Here is a 12930-nt window from a genome sequence, read left to right as displayed (position 1 = left end):
CACTGACGTAACTGAGTGACCCTGCCTCCCTCTGACATCACACAACCTCGCATGACGTCAGGAGGGGGCGGGTCACTCGGTTACGTCACCGGGTGGCGTGATTGAAGATGGATGGACATCGCTGGACACTTTTTTCTCTTTTAACCACTTACGGACCGCCTGTCGACGTTATACATTGGTACTTTGAAGAGGAATACCGTTGTTATGGCAGCAGCTAGCTACCATAACCCCGGTATCCTCTTCTTCAGCGGGCTGTCCGCTTTCAGATAAAAGTGATCTCTGGCGTGAGATCACTTTTATTGGCGGCAGGAGAGGGGCCCCTCCCGCCGTGCTTCGGTGCCCTCCGCCGCTTACCGGAGCCGTCAGTTGTGGCAGAGGCGATCGGGTCCTCTCCCTGGCTTGGTATGGAGATGAGTGAGAGAAAGATGGCCCCCACCCGTCTCCTCACCATTGCAGGGAGGAAGCAACGTTACAACGCCACTTCCGCCCATAGCTCTTAAAGAGACATTTTTTTGTTTTATTTTTTTCAAATGATATTTAATTATATATTTTTTTTTAATTGCATTTCAGTGTAAATTTGAGATCTAAGGTCTTTTTGCCCCTAGATCTCATATTTAAGAGGTCCTGTCATGCTTTTTTTTTCTATTACAAGGGATGTTTACATTCCTTGTAATAGGAATAAAAGTGGCACTATTTTTTTTTTAAAGAACAGTGTAAAAATAAAAGATAAAAGAAATAAGAAAAAAAAAAATTTTTTTAAACGCGCCCAGTCCCGCTGAGCTCGCGTACAGAAGCAAACGCATACCTGAGCAGTGCCGGCATATAAAAACATTGTTCAAACCACACATGTGAGGTATCACCGCGATCGGTAGAGCGAGAGCAATAATTCTAGCCCTAGACCTCCTCTGTTACTCAAAACATGCAACCTGTAGAATTTTTTAAACGTCGCCTATGGAGATTTTTAAAGGTAAAAGTTTGTCGCCATTCCACGTGCGGGCGCAATTTTGAAGCGTGACATGTTGGGTATCAATTTACTCGGCGTAACATTATCTTTCACAATATAAAAAAAATTGGGCTAACTTTACTGTTGTCTTATTTTTTAATTCAAAAAATTGTATTTCTTCCAAAAAAAGTGCGCTTGTAAGACCGCTGCACAAATACGATAGTATTGCAATGATCGCCATTTTATTCTCTAGGGTGTTAGAAAAAAATATAGAATGTTTGGGGGTTCTAAGTAATTTTTTGGCAAAAAAAACAGTTTTTAACTTGTAAACACCAAATCTCAAAAAGAGGCTCAGTTAATAAAGGAATTGTCAAAAACTGTCTACTGTGGTTTTTACATTTTGACACTTTTTTTGGTAAATGGGTAGGGGTACAATGTACCCGATACCCATTCACATAGGGAGGAGCTTCCAGATTCCGATAAGCCCCCCACCCGCAGACCCCAGCAACCAATGGCCAGGGTTGTTAGGAAGAGGTCCCTTGTCCCTATCAACATGGGGACAAGGTGCTTTGAGGGGGGACCCCAAAGCACCCTCCCCATGATGAGGGCAAGCAGCCATGATGAGGGCAAGCACCCCCCCTTTCCTGGCCTGCCAGGCTGCTTGCTCGGATATGGGTCTGGTATGGATTTACGCGGGAAGACCCCACTTTTTTTTTTTTTTTGGCGTGGAGTTCCCCTTAAAAATCTATACCAGACCCAAAGGAACTGGTATGGATTTTGTAGGGGGGGCCCCATGACGATTTTTTCTTAATTCTGTCATAGGGTTCCGCTTAACCACTTCAATGCACTGTATTATATACTCTGCACTGCACTGTAAATATATATATTATATTATATTATATTATATATATATATATACAGTATCTCACAAAAGTGAGCACACCCCTCACATTTTTGTAAATATTTTATTCTATCTTTTCATGTGACAACACTGAAGAAATTACACTTTGCTACATAGTAAAGTAGTGAGTGTACAGCTTGTATAACTAAATGTAAATTTGCTGACCCCTCAAAATAACTCAGCACACAGCCATTAATGTCTAAACCGCTGGCAACAAAAGTGAGTACACCCCTGAGTGAAAATGTCCAAATTAGGCCCAATTAGCCATTTTCCCTCCCTGGTGTCATGTGACTCATTAGTGTTTCAAGGTCTCAGGTGTGAATGGGGATCAGGTGTGTTAATGGCAAAGAACTCTCTGAGGATCTGAAAAAAAGAATTGTTGCTCTACATAAAGATGGCATTGGCTATAAGAGGATTGCCAATATCCTAAAAGCTGAGCTTCAGCTTGGTGGCCAAGACCATACAGCGGTTTAACAGGACAGGTTCCACTCAGAACAGGCCTCGCCATGGTCGACCAAAGAAGGTGAGTGCTCGTGATCAGTGTCATATCCAGAGGTTGTCTTTAGGAAATAGATGTATGAGTGATGCCAGAATTGCTGCAGAGGTTGAAAGGGTGGGGGGTTAGCCTGTCAGTGCTCAGACCATACGCCGCACACTGCATCAAATTGGTCTGCATGGCTGTCATCCCAGAAGGAAGCCTCCTCTAAAGATGATGCACAAGAAAGCCTGCAAACAGTTTGCTGAAGACAAGCAGACTAAGGACATGGAATACTGGAACCATGTCCCATGGTCTGATGAGACCAAGATAAACTTATTTGGTTCAGATGGTGTCAAGCGTGTGTGGCGGCAACCAGGTGAGGAGTACAAAGACAAGTTTGTCTTGCCTACAGTCAAGCATGGTGGTGGGAGTGTCATGGTCTGGGGCTGCATGAGTGCTGCCGGCACTGGGGAGCTACAGTTCACTGAGGGAACTATGAATGCCAACATGTACTGTCACATACTGAAGAAGAGCATGATCCCCTCCCTTTGGAGACTGGGCCTCAGGGCAGTATTCCAACATGATAACGACCCCAAACACACCTCCAAGACGACCACTGCCTTGCTAAAGAAGCTGAAGGAAAAGGCGATGGACTGGCCAAGCATGTCCCCAGACCTAAACCCTATTGAGCATCTGCGGGGCATCCTCAAACAGAAGGTGGAGGAGCGCAAGGTCTCCAACATCCAACAGCTCTGTGATGTCGTCAAGGAGCAGTGGAAAAGGACTCCAGTGTCAACCTGTGAAGCTCTGGTGAACTCTATGCCCAAGAGGGTTAAGGCAATGCTGGAAAATAATGATGGCCACACAAAATATTGACACTTTGGGCCCAATTTGGACATTTTCACTTAGGGGTGTACTCACTTTTGTTGCCAGTGGTTTAGACATTAATGGCTGTGTGTTGAGTTATTTTGAGAGGACAGCAAATTTACACTGTTATACAAGTATATATATATATATATATATATATACACACTAAAGTGCCTGCATGCCACTAACTAACCTGCCTAATCTAGCTCAAGTTCTTTCAATCTCCTCCACCTATCACACTACATACGGCCGCTATGTAAGCATGTAAGCAGTCATATATAGCGTGGGGCGTGGACTTAGCCCCCTGAGCCATGATTGGCCAAAGGCACCCTTCCTTTGGCCAATCATGGCTCTCACAGCAGATCGGGCTGTGATTGGCCAAAGCATGCAGGTTAGGTGACCCCGTCCCCTCTGACGTCACGGGAATGCCACAGGGAAGTCCCCGTCAAGTCCCCGTGTTATTTAAGAACCGTCAGAGGAGGAGAAGCGTCACACAGCTGGAGCCTCCCACCATGCCATCATGGATGCGGAGTGGCCCGAGGAGAAGAAGGGAAGAAGACGCCGTGAAGGAAGATGCCGGACGAGAACACCGGAGGAAGAACCAGAAGAAGAAGAAGATGGAGGAAGAAACCGAAGGAAGATAGAAGAAAGAAGAAGCATTTAAATAAAGGAATTGTCAAAAACTGTCTCTTGTCATTTTTAACATTTTTGACAGTTTTTTGTGAAATGGTAGGGGTACTTTTGTACCCCCTTACCATTTCACACAGGGGGGAGGGCCAGGATCTGGGGGTCCCCTTGTTAAAGGGGGCTTCCAGATTCCGATAAGCCCCCTGCCCGCAGACCCCCACAACCACCGGGCAAGGGTTGTGGGGATGAGGCCCTTGTCCCCATCAACATGGGGACAAGGTGTTTTGGGGGGCTACCCCAAAGCACCCTCCCAATGTTGAGGGCATGTGGCCTGGTACGGTTCAGGAGGGGGGGCGCTCTCTCGTCCCCCCCTCTTTTCCTGTGGCCTGCCAGGTTGCGTGCTCGGATGAGGGTCCGGTATGGATTTTTGGGGGGACCCCACGCCATTTTTTTTTTAAATTTGGCCAGGGGTTCCCCTTAATATCCATACCAAACCTGAAGGGCCTGGTATGGAATTTAGGGGGACCCCCACGTCATTTTTTTTTTTTAATCTTGGTTTGGGGTTCCCCTGTGGGGAATTCCCATGCCGTTTTTATCAATTAACTTTTATGTGTATTGTCAGACCGGCAATTCATTAATAGCCGCGAGTAGTTTTAAATGACTTTTTTTCCTTTGAAATGTCATTTTGCTGTCAGACTTTTCTAAACACGGGAAACATGCGCCCCTTTACAGGCATACTATAGACACCCCCCAGGTACGAAATTTAAAGGAATATTACACTTTTATTTTTTCACTTTAAGCATTATTAAAATCACTGCTCCCAAAAAAAGGCCATTTTTAAAACTTTTTTTTTGCATTGATCCATGTCCCCTGGGGCAGGATCCAGGTCCCCAAACATTTTTATGACAGTAACTTGCATATAAGCCTTTAAAATTAGCACTTTTGATTATTCATGTTCGTGTCCCATAGACTTTAACGGTGTTCGCGTGTTCGAACAAATTTTTTGCCTGTTCACAAGTTCTGGTGTGAACCAAACAGGGGGGTGTTCGGCTCATCCCTAATGCTGAGCTGTATACTCCTGACACTATGGGTGAAAGCAAGTGGAATACAGGGAACGGAGTGGGTGGATTCTATAAGGGGTGGGGCTTATGAGACGTGGGAGGGATCAAAAAGGAGGGGCAGGGTCTGGCGCCCCCCCATCCTAAAACTTCACCAGCCGCCACTCGAAGCGCCTCAGTGTGAAAGGGATCTTAACCTTGTAAAAGTAGCAGTGATATCATCACTGTACTGCACATAACCTGCAGAGAGTAGAGCTGTAGCAGGGGCCCAGCAGGTCCACCCACTACAAGCTGCCTGCATGAAACCACAGGAGAGGAATTAGACAAGACCAGTCATCTACACAAGGAGATCAGCAGTGACCAATCTTTATTGCAGGAAGCTCCTACACAGATGCAAAGTTTCATACTGAATTACTGCACAGATCTGGAAGAAATATACAAGACTCAACTGTAGCCAGGTGCTTGGCTGCAGCAATATGGAGAAAGAGACATTGCCTTTTATTCTTTTTTTTTTCCTCTACTACAGAAGAACATCTCAAAGGACTGCCCCTCCTGTAATTGATGTGATTATTATGCAGACCCCTTTTGCTACCATCCTGCTTTTCTTTTGGATAGCACATATCCAGTCAGTCTAGGATTAGCATTGCCATCATAAATATGCTCATAAGTACGCTCCGGCAGTATAGTTCCAGCACTCAGCACTTTACTACTTCCCACTGCTGCACTTGCTTTGCTACTGTTTATGCTGAGCTGGACGCCAAATGTTATCTTATGCCTAGAGCCTACTGTTATGCCTAGAGCCTACTTTGTATGCTAAATTGTGTTATTACCATTGTTAATCTATTTTATGCTTGCCTAGCTACCAGCCTTATTGGGTGATAATATATTAAGTTTGCCTTTACTACCTAGTTTGGTGCATGTGCCCCTTGATATACCACTACTATTGGATAATAAGTATTACTTTCAGTGAGTTCCTGTTAATTGTTTGTTTGTGCACTCAACTTTGTTTGTCAGAGGAGATGAGGTTCTTGAGAAGGTCCTATTCTATCCAGTGGCTCCAATGGGGTTAGTGCTATACAATATTTAGACAAGATTTGTTTATCCCGGAATTCAGCTTTAAACAATGAAGCTGTCTGAGTCAATAAACCAGCAAAGTGCTCTCCTCTGCATTGAAAGGAGACTAAGAAAGTCTAAAATTACACAACCTTTTAGGTCAAATATAGACTCGGGAGGATGGGTGGTCACACCTGGAGTATGGAAATACTGGCCACAGTGAAATTCTTCCACTATTCCAAAACCCGACAACAGCCCTGGGACTGCCATAAAATGGGTACTAAAAGGAGACTAAAGCCTGCCATACATGAATCATAATTTGGCTTGTTCAGCAGGGATAGGTCAAATTTCAATACATGTATGGGCAGACTGATTATACAGATGTTGATCTACCGATCAGATTATCCCCATTCAATCAGCACCGCTGGCTATACCCTCTTTAATGCCGGTTCACACATATGCAATAAAGAAACCAGCGCGATTCTAGTTCCCACATAGCATTGGACTCGCAGGCAGTTCCCACTGCCCTATGCGAACTGCTGCGAGTGTCAATAGAAAGTTAATGACACCCCCGGATCACATATCGCAGTGTGAACTGTGAATTTGAACACCCATGCGACCCGATTCTGGTGCAGACAAAAAAAAGGATCCTGCACTATTTTGGTCCGAATGCAATGCAAATTCAGCCATACAATCTGCATGTGATCTGCATAGCAGTGCGGTGCGAATCACATGGGATGTCTGACATCGCACTGGTGTGAACCATTACTTAAAAAGAAATAGCGTCCCTTTTTTTTCTGCACTTTAATTAAACATCATATTAAAGACTTTCATGTATGCCTGTGTGGCTACACTATAGTCGAAGCAATGCTCTCTTAGCTGTCTCTTTATTTATCAGATAAGAGCCCACCGACTAACCTCTTTGGACTTTTTGGAAAACTTCCACACAAAAAAAATCATGTTTGTTAAACACTCAGGAATGAACATTATGTCTATTGGTCAGCCTTGCAGCAAAGGGAACACAAGTAATGGAAAAACAGAATGTATGGACTGAAATGTGATGGTGAAATGGGAGAGATTGGGGAGCAGTGTTAATTTTGACGTGAAATTTCGATTTAGTTTTAGTCAATCTGAATTTTTTTAGTTTTGGTCGTATTTTAGTTAACTAAAATCTCCAATACATTTTAGTCGATTAAAATCGAATGGGTGTAGTTAAATTGTACTGCATTATTTAAACATTTCTTTAGAATTGCCAAACTCATTCTATACTCCTGGAGTAGAAATCAAATAACATATTATTTCTGGTATAAAGGTTTGAACATGCACTACAGACATAGATTTAGCCGTTGTGATATATAATGTCTTTATAAATTAAACCAAGTTTCATAAACAAATAAAAATAATGCTTTTTGACAAACAGAAGTGCAACTTTAAAATATAGAAAAAAAGCAAAAAACTGTAAGCTCTATTGGCTGAATATGTTACCTGAATATGTTAACAACATTAAACATTAAGAATAAATAAGAAAAGCCTTTTTATTCATTTTTTTTTTCTTTCAGCAGCTTAGTAGACGCCCCTTACTTTTTTATGTGGTAGTGCAGTGTTAATTTTGATGTCAAATTTTCAGTCATAGTCTTTTGACTAAAATGCCATTTTAGTTTTAGTCATATTTATATTTTAGTAATCTGAATTGTTTTCGTTTTAGTAAAATCTTAGTTGACTAAAATAGTATTAAAGTGGATGTAAACCCGAATTTTTTTTTTTATGTCATAATGTAGAGTATAAGATTTCCTATCATTTGAGCCCAGTCTTGCCACAAAGAGTTAATCCAGCTCTGAGCAATCCTCTTTTATTGTTCAGTGAGATAAATCTTGACAAACAGAGAAAAACTTTGTCAAATCCTCCCCCTTGCTGTGAGTGACAGGTGATTTATATATCTCATGCACTAGCCTAAGACATGCATTATTTTTTAATTCCCACCCCCACTCCTTTCTTCAGCAGCTCTGCAAGGATTGGCTGTTCCACACCTCAGCCATGCCATGATTTGGCATGCTGAAGTCATGTGGTTACTTTCCTGTCTTTTCACTGGATGTTAGTGATCATAGCAGAAGTTCAGTGTAAGAAATACACAGGAGAAAATGCATATTGACAAGGGGAGTGTAGAGGTGGGCGGGGAGTCTACTGACATCACAACTGCACCCACCGACCTCCAGACAACAGACCCACCCACAGAATCTGCAGTTTTTCGGGTCTCATAACAGACAGAAGGGAGACATTTGACAGGTAAAGATACATGCAGGAGGCGTGTATATCCTTATAGATAACCCCTATGGCAGTAGTTTAGAAAGGATGACATTGGGTTTACATCCACTTTAATTTAGTCGACGAAAATATTTTCACCAATAAAATTTACACTGTTGAGGAGTTGATTAAAACTGGATGATGTTCAATGAAAGTAATAGGTGAAGGGGGGTGAGTGGGATTTGCACTGAAATGGGGCGATATACCATTCTGTTGGGAGTTTGAACTAAAATAGGGCCATACTGTATCACATAGGAGAGATGAAGGGGTTGTGGAATAAAATAGGGTGTTTCCTATGGGGGTGATGGGGGTATACACTGAAATGGGGAGATCTATAATTGGGGGAGATGAGGGCTGGATTGAAATAGGGCAAGGTCAGATGGAAAGAATGAGTAGACTTAAATAATAACCCAAAAACATAGAAGAGTGATGGCAGAAAAAAAAGACCAAGCGCTCCATTGAGTTTGACCCATAAAACTTTTAACTTTTTGTCTGAGTATAGATCTATGTTTGTTTTAAACATGTGTAAAAATAAATTACAGTTGACTGGCTCACTACCTCTGCTGAAAGCCTGTTCCAAGCATCAGCTACTGTTTCTGTAAAATAATACTTTCTAAGGTTAGCCTTGAACTTTCCTCCTGCTAGTTTGAGGTCATAGAGCAATGTCCTAATGTCCTGTAGGAGTAATGGTGGAAGCAGGTTGGACTGAAATAGGGCAATGCATCTTTTTGGAGAGGTGGGGGAGCAGAAATAAGGCAATGGCATTTGAAATAGATGTGGGCAAGGGGTTTCTAAAAATAGAGTTATGTCCCATGGGAGTAATAGGGGAGTGTTATGAAATGGGGCAATGTGCTATTGGAGGAGATGGGAAGGAGTCAAATGAAATAGGGCAATGTCCAATGGGCGCACTGGTGGGGGTGGACCGAAATTATTATTATTATACAGGATTTATATAGCGCCAACAGTTTGAGCAGCGCTTTACAACATGGGGGGAAGACAGTACAATTACAATACAAGAGGGATCAGATCGTTAGAGCTTACAATCTAGAAGGGAGGGTTAAGTGGAACAAAGGGTAGTAGCTGTGAGGGATGATCAGATGGACAAAATGAAAATACAGTTGCTAGGTGTGGGTAGGATAGGCTTCTCTGAAAAGGAGGGTTTTCAGGGATCGTCTAAAAGCTAATAAAGTAAGAGATAGACGGACAGATTGGGGTAAGGAGTTCCATAGGCTTGTAGAGGCTCTGGTAAAGTCCTGGAGACGAGCATGGGAGGAGGTGATGAGAGAGCTAGAGAGCAGGAGGTCTTGAGAAGAACAAAGAGAACGATTAGGTTGGTATTTTGAGACTAGGTCAGTGATGTAGCTGGGGGCAGAGTTGTGGATGGCTTTGTAAGTAGTTGTTAGTATTTTGAATTGAATTTGTTGGCTGAGCGGAAGCCAGTGAAGGGATTGACAGAGAGGTGTAGCAGAGACAGAGCTGTTGGCAAGGTGGATGAGTCTGGCAGCAGAATTCCTGATGTATTGAAGGGGGGATAGACTATGTAGAGGTAAGCCAATGAGGAGGGAATTGCAATAATCGAGGCGAGAGATGACCAGGGAGTGAATTAAGAGCTTTGTTGTGTCATTGGTTAGAAAGGTGCGTATTTTGAAGATGTTGTCGAGGTTGAAATGGGGAGATGTGCCAATGAGGGAGGAGTGGACTGTAATAAAGCTATGTCCCATGGGAGATATGGAGGGATGCCCCATGGGGGGGGGGGTCAAGGGGATAGGTATTTATTTATTTTTTGCCATTGACGCTCCCCCTGTTTTCTCAAATTCCAAACATTTTTGGAATTTCTCACCAAAAAACACTAAATAAAAGATGTTTAAACAACAGGAACATTGGTACGCAATACCTGCGGAAGTTCTTCTTTTGACTTTCCACTAAAAGGAATGACTTATGCCAGAGTGGAGTAAATTACCAGTTATATTTTCAGCCCCCCTCCCCCCAGAAAAAGTCAGACAGTCTTTATAAACTGGCAGCATCTACAGAATAGAATTGGCTTTCTATTGACTTCCATCCTGCGATCATAAAATGGCCACCAGTGCATTCTTTAGTTTTAGAAAAAAAATCTAAATGTGATTTTCCCCCGAGCCAGCATCATGAGTGCACAAAGCTAACACAAACAACTACAGACAATTTTATTTCATGATTTAACCACTTGCTTACTGGGCACTTAAACCCCCCTCCTGCCCAGACCAATTTTTAGCTTTCAGCGCTGTCGCACTTTGAATGACAATTGCGCGGTCATACAACACTGTACCCAAATGAAATTTTTATCATTTTTTTCCCACAAATAGAGATTTCTTTTGGTGGTATTTAATCACAGCTGGGATTTTTATTTTTTGCTAAACAAACAAAAAAAGATGGAAAATTTTGAAAAAAAAAAATATCATGTTTCATAGTTTGTTATAAAATTTTGCAAACAGGTAATTTTTCTCTTTCATTGATAGGCGCTGATGAGGCAGCACTGGTGGACACTGATAGGCTGCACTGATGGGCACGAATAGGCACAGTTAAGGCGGCACTGATAGGCACAGTTAAGGCGGCACTGATAGGCACAGATAAGGCAGTACTGATGGGCACATATAAGGCGGCACTGATGGCCACTGTTGGGCCCTGATGGGTGGCACTGATGGGTGGCATGGATGGGTGGCACTGATAGGTACCCCTGATAGGTGGCACTGATGGGTGGCACTAATGGGTGGCACTGATGGGCACTGATGGGTGGCACCGATGGGCACTGGTAGGTGACACTGATGGGCACTGGTAGGTGGCACTGATGTGCAGCACTGATGGGTGGCACTGGTAGGTGACACTGTGGGCACTGATGGGTGCACTGTGGGCACTGATGGGTGGCGCTGGTGGGCACTGCTAGGTGGCACTGGCAGGAGGCACAGGTGGGCACTGGTGATCTGGCGGCAGATTTCCTTGATTGGGACTGATGTCCCTCTCACAGCCGCCGGTGATCGGCTTTTTTTTCCTCCTCACGCTGTCAGCGCGAGGAGAAAAAATAGCCGATACCGGCTCTGTTGATGTCACATGATCAGCTGTCATTGGCTGACAGCTGATCATGTGGTAAGGGGTCGGGATCGACCCCTTACCCTGATCTGTGATCAGGCGAGTCTCATAGACTCGCTGATCACAGAGCGTGCTGCGCGTGCCCTGCAGGGGGCGCGCAGGCCGCTCATGCACGGGACTATGTCAATAGACATAGTCCCAGCAAAGCAGGTCCACGCTGTAGCCGTCATTCGGCTATAGCGCGGATCTCTAGTGGTTAAAGAGCATTTAAAGCTCAACAATCATCTTCTCTTGTTTGGTCGATTTTGGTCTGTTAAATATACCATTGAAAGTGTTTTGTTGAATCTGTTTGTTAAGCGCAAAAAAATACCAGTTGACCCTTCCAGAAATCCAGTGAGCTGATAACTGCTCTGAATGTGCTGTATTGTTACAATATTCCCATCCTTGTCTGTGAACTGAAAAAACACTTGCTCCTATGTTATGGAAAAGATTAGAGGGGTTACCTATTCTGTTGTCCTGCCTTAGGATGACAACATTGCCCCTTGACAGATACTGCACAGTCAATAAAAGTTGTCACCCTATTACAGGAAGTTTGTACTGGCAAGATCACCAGATGAAAAGAAAAAAGTGTTAAAAAAGTAAAACGAATGCAGCCACCACATCTAAGAACTGGTGAGCTATAATATATGACATTTTTGCTTTTAGTGTAGATACACTTTAAATACTTTTTCGTAAATCAAAGCACTTTCATTGCTGCCACTTTGCACCTATTAAAATGACAGAGGATAATTTAAAGAGGTGACATAAATGCCAAAATTTCCACCAATCACACCTTACAACAAAATTTTCAAGCTGCACAAAAAAGACAAACAAAGCCACATACATAAAATAGTATCTGCAAATCCAGAGAAATATTTAAACTGTACCTACCTGGCTGAGGAGTCTCCATCCACTGAAGTCAGAGGGGATAGGAGGGGCGTCTGAGTTGGCCAACTGGATGGAAATGATTAACTACATCAAAGAGTTCGGCCCTGTTTACCTATAGGAGGCTCAGAGTGACCTGGAAACCTTCTGGAAGCACCGGAGAAGTGTATACAGAATTCTAAACACAAGATTTGGAATTTGGAATTTGTTAGACCCAAATATGTGCTAAAATTGGAACTGGTGGTTTGAGGAACCAGAATACTCGGTCCATACCAGAAAATGATTCAGAGAGATTCAGCCATGTCCTCCACCTTTACTACCAACAAAGAAAATATACATTTACTTATTACATGAATTTTAAAACATACTGTATATGAACAATTTATAGTGATTTACATAATGTTTGTTCACGTCAGTCCCTGCCCTCAATTTGCTTACAATCAAAGGTCCCTGACTCACACATACTGTACTAGTGCAAAATTAAAAAAGCAGCCATTTTACCTACAGCATGTCTTTGGAGTGTATGCAAACTAGACATGTTCGTTTCAGTCCGAATACAAATCCAAATGAATTTTTGGTTATTCGGAGATTCGGATGTATCTGAATCTCTGAATTAAATAGTAACAAATAGTAACAAATTGAGTTGAAGTTCTTTAAAATTAGTTTGGTTTATTCAAATAAATTTTCAGAACTCGGATCGGTTGAAAACTGATCTATC

General features: G+C 42.8%; 1 protein-coding gene across 3 annotated transcripts in view; it reads right to left on the bottom strand.

Annotated features, from left to right (window-relative positions):
- The window catches only part of LOC141132688 (solute carrier organic anion transporter family member 1B3-like), a 191276-nt gene extending 178905 nt beyond the window's left edge, over window positions 1-12371 (bottom strand). For 2 of the 3 annotated variants that reach the window (XM_073621406.1, XM_073621407.1), the window contains exon 1: window positions 12219-12370. In XM_073621406.1, the coding sequence (XP_073477507.1) occupies window positions 12219-12237 (19 nt within the window). In that variant the 5' untranslated portion in view covers window positions 12238-12370. Of the gene's footprint in view, window positions 1-12218 lie in introns of all 3 variants that reach the window. The other variant, XM_073621408.1, reaches the window with a different exon arrangement.
- Window positions 12372-12930: the final 559 nt, after the last annotated feature.

The sequence above is a fragment of the Aquarana catesbeiana genome, linkage group LG03, assembly GCF_042186555.1.
Source record: "Aquarana catesbeiana isolate 2022-GZ linkage group LG03, ASM4218655v1, whole genome shotgun sequence".
NCBI classification, from domain to species: domain Eukaryota; kingdom Metazoa; phylum Chordata; class Amphibia; order Anura; family Ranidae; genus Aquarana; species Aquarana catesbeiana.
This window is presented reverse-complemented; position numbering and strand designations above follow the sequence as displayed.